General features: G+C 40.4%; 1 protein-coding gene across 1 annotated transcript; it reads right to left on the reverse strand.

The window, feature by feature from the left end:
* Positions 1-13: 13 nt before the first annotated feature.
* Positions 14-5,091, reverse strand: ppa2 (inorganic pyrophosphatase 2). Its single transcript, XM_047577666.1, has 12 exons — positions 4,826-5,091; positions 3,646-3,710; positions 3,490-3,534; positions 3,338-3,391; positions 2,699-2,818; positions 2,438-2,524; positions 1,875-2,001; positions 886-1,013; positions 652-737; positions 476-545; positions 332-371; positions 14-248 (listed from the first exon to the last, which is right to left on the reverse strand). The coding sequence occupies exons 1-12, from the start codon at positions 5,019-5,021 to the stop codon at positions 226-228; spliced, it is 1,041 nt and encodes a 346-aa protein (XP_047433622.1). The 5' UTR covers positions 5,022-5,091; the 3' UTR covers positions 14-225.
* Between the last annotated feature and the right edge of the window lie 1,479 nt (positions 5,092-6,570).

Genomic DNA, 6,570 nt, shown 5'->3' on the forward strand with positions numbered 1-6,570 from the left:
CCAAAAACAAACATCACTTATGATCCTTTAATCAGCCTTACAACAGTACATATAGTCTCGTATTGGCAGTGTGCTGGGTAGTTTTCTACATGGCACCTTTATACAGATGAGACTGAGTGCTTACCAAAAATAAATCCAGCTGCATACAAAAGATGCAGAATTGTTGTTGCATCATTCGTTTCATCAAAAGTCAATTTGATGGTTTCCGTGCTGTTTGAAGGGACCTCAGACAAAATGCCACTTGTCCACTGTTGAAGAGGAGATTTGGAATGGTATAAAAATGTGAAATTTGAAAGCATATATAAACAAACCAAAGTCATTGCTTGCTTACCCTCTGGAGACACAGGATGTGCGCTGCCAAATGCAGGAGCCTGAGAAATCCAAATAAACAAACCAGGCAATTACAAAACCTAGTCATTACGCATCCTTTATATGCTACCATTGACTATATGGTATCAGCTCTGGAAACTCTCACCGAGTGGACGACCTCTTTGGCCTCATCGGTGCTGCATTTGCAAGGGCTGTCACAGCAAGATATATTTTTGCTGTACAAAAAAAGAAAGAAGTCAGTGGTGTTCATCACGCTATCATACCAAACACATATGTACATCACCGCACATAGTGCAGGAGTTCTCATCTCCAAAAACTTACCATTCGATCCCGCCGCTGTTTTTTCCCTTCTGCACTAGTGCCCTCCAGTGCTCGTGGGTGGACATAATGATCTCAACTGCAAAGTCCTATGAGCAGAGATAAAGACATTTGGATTTCTTTAGGAGCACTCTGTTTGAACCCGTTCAGTTTTAGCCTGTAAAAAGCAATGGCATGAACCGCATCCTCACAACTGTCGTGTTTTATTTTTGTAGCCATCATTACAAATGTACTGACCTTGTCTTTGAATTGTCCGTTGAATCCAAACTGGTTCTCAGGCTTCCCATCAGGCACCTTATACTTTCTAAACCATTCAACAGTGGCCTCTAAGTGACCCGGTCGGCTCTTGCGGACATCCTCTATGCCTGAGAAAACACGTTCAATGAGATAAAAGACTTGTGTGTGAACAATGTGAATTCACACCATGTTCAAACTTGGTATACAGCAATCAGGCATAACATTATGACCACCTTCGTAATATTGTGTCAGACTCCCTTGTGCCTCCAAAACAGTCGTGACTCATCAGAATGGACATGGGCCTTCTGAGGGTGTCAGTGTTGTTAGTGGGGGGATTTTGGTCCTATGGGTTGAGGGGAGGGGCCTCTGTGGACTTGTTCCAGTGCATCCCACTGATACTTGATCAGTTCGGGATCTAGTGGATTTGGAGGCCAGGTCAACACCTTTGGCTGTTTTTTCATGTTTTTTGAGTTGTTCATAAACTGGTCTGGTCTAGGTGGATGATACATGTCTGAGTAACATCCACATGAACGCCAGGTCCAAATTTTTCCCAACAGAACACTGTACTGTCACAAGATGGTCAATGTTACTCACTGTCAGTGGTCATAATGTTGTGGCTGATCGGTATTTGTCTGTTCTGTAAATATTTATATTATATAACAAATATCTAAACAGGTAATACATTTATGCTGGGAGGTAAAAGGTTAAATGATAAATGGCGGTTAATGAAGCAGTCTTCAAAATATTTAAAGCCAAGATTCATAAACGCATTACGTAAATGAGCAAATGATTAATTTAACACATTTGTGATGTGTTATGGACACACACGACGTCTTTTGAGGAAAAGCTGAATATAAACAAAACAATGTTGACGATAAACACAACACAGGGCACAGTTAGTGTTTTGACCACACGGGAAGCTGCAAGATAAATACAACCTACTGAATCTGAACTACAGATTCATGACTGTAATTCATAAAAACACCCACTATTCAGGTTTTTGGCATCAGGGTCCTTGGTGTTGATAGCGATGACCTTCCAGTCCATCTCTCCCTCGTCGATCATGGCCAAGACGCCGAGCACTTTAACCTGGATCACCTCACCTGGCGAGCACACCTGAGGAAACGATTACATCGATTGTGTCATAAACGTGATACAAAAATCTATACTTAAAATATACTATAAAATGAGCAAAACATCACTGTGTATTGATCAGGTCAGTCCATCAGGTTTACCAGTAAAAACTAATGCATTCTCATAGAACGCCGCTGCACTAAATCTGAGCTTCATGAAGGTTGCGGTATTCAGTATTTGTTTAAAATAACAGAGAGTTGTTGATTCAGCTGTGTTTTCACACTGGAGGCTGTGGTTTGTAGTACTCGTGAATTGTTGTAGTACTCACCGGCACCACAAACTACATCCTCCAAAATAATCACCAAGTTGAACATTGTAACACTTGTGAAGTGAAGATTTAATGCAGGACTCCTACATTAAAATGCATTTGATTTCAGTAAGTGTACCTAAAGTACATGTACACCTAAAACAGTGTTACCTGGGTGCCGATCTCACAAACATCGATGGGATCATTATCCCCACAGCAATTGGTGTCTTTGTCTTTGTGGTTTGGATCCTCCCATGTCTATCCCAAGAAACAGAAATACGTCACAAATCCAAACTTTCTTGTAATTCTTTCACAACTGAACATAAATTAACACATAAGAATGAAAGAAATAAAGCCTCTGTATGCACGCCGACTAGAAATGAATTTGCTGAATTAAACACTTAATGTATTTAAACTGTGTTGTTTCCTCACCTGCGGGAGCGCCCCGTAGTTCCAAATGTAACCTTTATGGGGAAAAATGTTGGCGACATAACGCAGCTTTCCTTTCTTTACGTCCTGTTTGATCGGATTCAGAGGTTCCTTTGTCGCAATCTGGGAAGTGAAGTTATTGTGAGATTGTATGCGCTTGCGTGCGGAATTTGTTGTTATCCAAGGATGACCGAGTTAAAATAAAGGCTTAGGGTTGCGTGCTGAGGAAAGAAAGTACATGCTATTCATTTCTACTCTTAAAATTACAACACTCATAAAGTCAGCTTCGTGCTACCGCGGTGCTAGCTAGCACAAAGATGATAATAGATTCAGGACAATGAGTTGCAATAACAAGAGCATGTATCGTCACTTGAAGGTTTTTTTTTTACTTTTTTACTACTACTACTACTACTACCAGACTATGTACGTGCTATAGAAACTTAACAGCAACTACAATGCCATCCTTTGAAAAAAAATACAATGGAATACAATTGGATGAAGGCTGACAAACCGGCTCATGCATTCATAGATGAGCACTGTAATATGAGACAGCATTTACTGAAGCCACTGAACTCTTAGAAGTAGTAGAAGTGTGATCATTAGATCTATTAGTAAGGGGAAAAAAAGCAAGTAGAGTTTTACCTCCATTTTGGCATTTGTCCATCGGGGAACCTCAACAATCATGTTGTAGAGCACCTGAAAGAAAATGAGACAACCACACACAGAACACTACGCGGTAAGAGGACGTTTGTCAAGCGGAAAAATGGATCTGAGATTCTTGAATTCGACAGTACCTCACTCTCGGCCTTCTTGGGTTTTTTGGCTGGCACATCATTGTCCTACATAAAAAAAGGGGGGATAATCATTTTTTTTAAAAAAAGCTCTAAATCCCTGGTGTAAATATTACGTTTACGCAGAATCTCAGACCTCCGCCGTCAGGGAAAAGTTACCTGTTCTGCGTCCGCTATAAGTGGAATATCATGGAATGGTGAGATGTATTTCCCTTCAGAGGTTTCTGAGAAAAACACAAATTACAGCACAGTTACAAAGCGCATCCCCACACAAATAAACACAGTGAGCTTTCTCATGGGCAGATTTCATCGAGAGGAGACCACAAAACCTAGTTAATATGCTGCTAAGTGGATTTGTTTGTGGTTTTTGTTTATTTTCTCTGCGTTACATGTAGTTTTGTACTTTCCATCACAAATTATGTAACTTAGAGTGTTTGTTGATTTATTTATGTATTGATTCATTATTTTGGGCTAAAAAAACAAAAAAAACAGATAAATTCTAAAACAAACATTTCATTTCAATGGCTTAGTGCTTCTAGAACAAACGTAGCAGATCATGTCCTGGAAACCAACATCACCAAGTGGGGGCTGAACATCAGCTCTCTAATTTAACAAAGCAAATAAATAAATAAAAAACGAAAGAGGAAGTACTGTAGCAGCTGAACAAGTTCAACCTGCGAAAAAATCTTGACGGTGCTCTTCTACACCTCTCTCATCCTCACTTCCTCCATCTCTGTCTGCTATGTTTTCATTCACTCTGCTGATAGGAAGACCAATGCATCACTATTAGCATAAACAAGTGTCTATTGATTACATAAGCACACTTTCCCTGCACAACAGCCTGTACATTCAGTTGCTTAATACAGTGAACACTTGCACTTTTTTTTTGTATAATTTACTATTGTTTGCACATCTTTGCACAATATGTTGTTATTTGTTATATTGTTTCTATTATTTACAATGTTTCCAGCACCAAACACGAGACAAACAGATTTGTATGTGTGAGCATACGTGGCAATAAATCACATTTTTATTAATGAAGCTCTAATGGTGTGACTGCATCCACGTGACCGCCCAACCGGAAGTACAGCCACATGGAGGACGATGATGCGTACACGCCTCTTCCTCCGCTTGTGAGCTTCTTCAACACACTTGTACTTTCGGGGTTAGCAACCTCACAGCTAAGTGGTTGGAGTTGCCGCATGCCACAGAAACCACGCGCTTGTACGTCAAAGCTCGAACGTTTACGTCAACTTGGAGGTAGAGCTGTTACCTGCTGTGAATCATTAATGCCACTGAGTGCAAACCCTCCCTCTCATAATGGCGGCAGTGAACTTACTAAAATAAAGCCGGTAGTCGGGGGAATTCGGGTGTCCTCTCGGCTCCGTTTGATAGTGCATCGTTTTTCTCAAAGAATACAGATGAGGTACGGCTGCTGCTTGTGTGACGACTTTGTTGCAGGAAGAGGAAGGGGTGCCGAAAGCTGTCACCAAGCGGCCGAGTGAGGAGCGTAGCAGCAGCGAGCTCATCATCATAGACACGTTATTTCCCCCCCTCCTCTTCTGTTCCTGCTTCCCGTCCTAAACGTCCTCACAGCCCGCCACAGAGAGCTTCCGGGCAGGGATTTTCAAAGTTAAAGCATTCCCAGCGACTGCAAGGAGCAACTTCCGGAATGCAGCGGAAGTGACAAAAAAAATGCACTTCATCAAATGGCCGCGTGAGGCTGTCCGTTTCAGTAAACCTTTATGTTAAAATATGCAACATATTTACACCTCGGTGCAAAACGGTTCAGGTATCTATTGCTAAGATTATGACAACTGTACAGTATTTAATTCAGAATCAGAGAGGTTTAAAGTTATGCACCACGAAGGACAGATAGCAGGCAGATGACAGCCTTCACAGTAGGGTAGGCTGTATACAATATACAAGATGCATCTGTTGTTTCTGTAAATCTAGAAAATCAAGATCAGGTATCAATGCAAATGCCAACATACACTCACTTGCCAATTCATGAGGTACACATGTGAAAAGAAATACATTCTGGTATAACCGTTCTGTGCTAAATCCACCTTCAAGACTTTAGTTTATGTTGAAACGGTGTAAGAAAGGTGGTACAATTGTGTACCTAATTAACTGGCAAGAAAGACTATGGGCAGCTGTGACTACAGAGGTAGTTTACCACCACCAGGATGTGACTGTGAGCGAATGAATAATGCGCTTTGAACATCTAATGAAAAAGCGCTATATAAAACCAATGCATTATTATTATAATGACTGTGTAATAGTCACCTAATTTGATAGTTGAGTAAAAAAATGATTTATCGGCAAGGAAAAATTGCTGTGATTAAAATATTAGGTGTGTGGCAATAGTCCATTTACTTAGCATGTAAAATGTTTTCGGTGGTGGTGCTACAGTAAAAAGAAAAAAAAAAAAAAGCTCATGGAGTATCCAGAAATAGAGGGGGCCGTCATCAGAACCTGTTTTGTAAGAGAAGTCAGATATTAGGATGTCTCCCGTCCACAGACTGTTTATCCAGCTGTGGCCTACCAGTGCTGCATTTTATTTTAACAATACAACCACAGTTTTTTTTCACCAAAACTCATTCTTTTTTACCCAATTATTTTTTTGGGGGTTATTGCAACATATTTTATTCTACCACTGCCTAGCTATTTTATCTTCTTTCTCATTATTTTTTCCGTCTAATGGCTTTTCTTTTTCTTTTTTTTTCTTTTTCTTTTCTTTTCTTTGTATCGCTACCTATACTTCCCAGCTGTCAACCAGGGGGAAAAAAGTCCCCGTAATGACTGTATTTAGCATAGAACTGATAATAATTACACTGACCTCCAATTAAACTAATGGACTCCAGGCTTCTACAATATTCCTCATTTAGTCGAGATTCCGGTCATTTGGGCTCCCGTTTTAAGAGCTCCCACAACAGGCCCCCGTCTCCGCTGAACAAAAGTGAACTGATTTGATGGTGGTAATTTCCACTATACATTATGAGATCAAAGTCTATATGTGCCCATTGTGCTTTAAATAAACATCCATCCTGGCCACCTTGATGTGCCTCTTTTATAGCTGTA

Source organism: Mugil cephalus, chromosome 2 (genome assembly GCF_022458985.1).
Source record: "Mugil cephalus isolate CIBA_MC_2020 chromosome 2, CIBA_Mcephalus_1.1, whole genome shotgun sequence".
Taxonomy (NCBI): domain Eukaryota; kingdom Metazoa; phylum Chordata; class Actinopteri; order Mugiliformes; family Mugilidae; genus Mugil; species Mugil cephalus.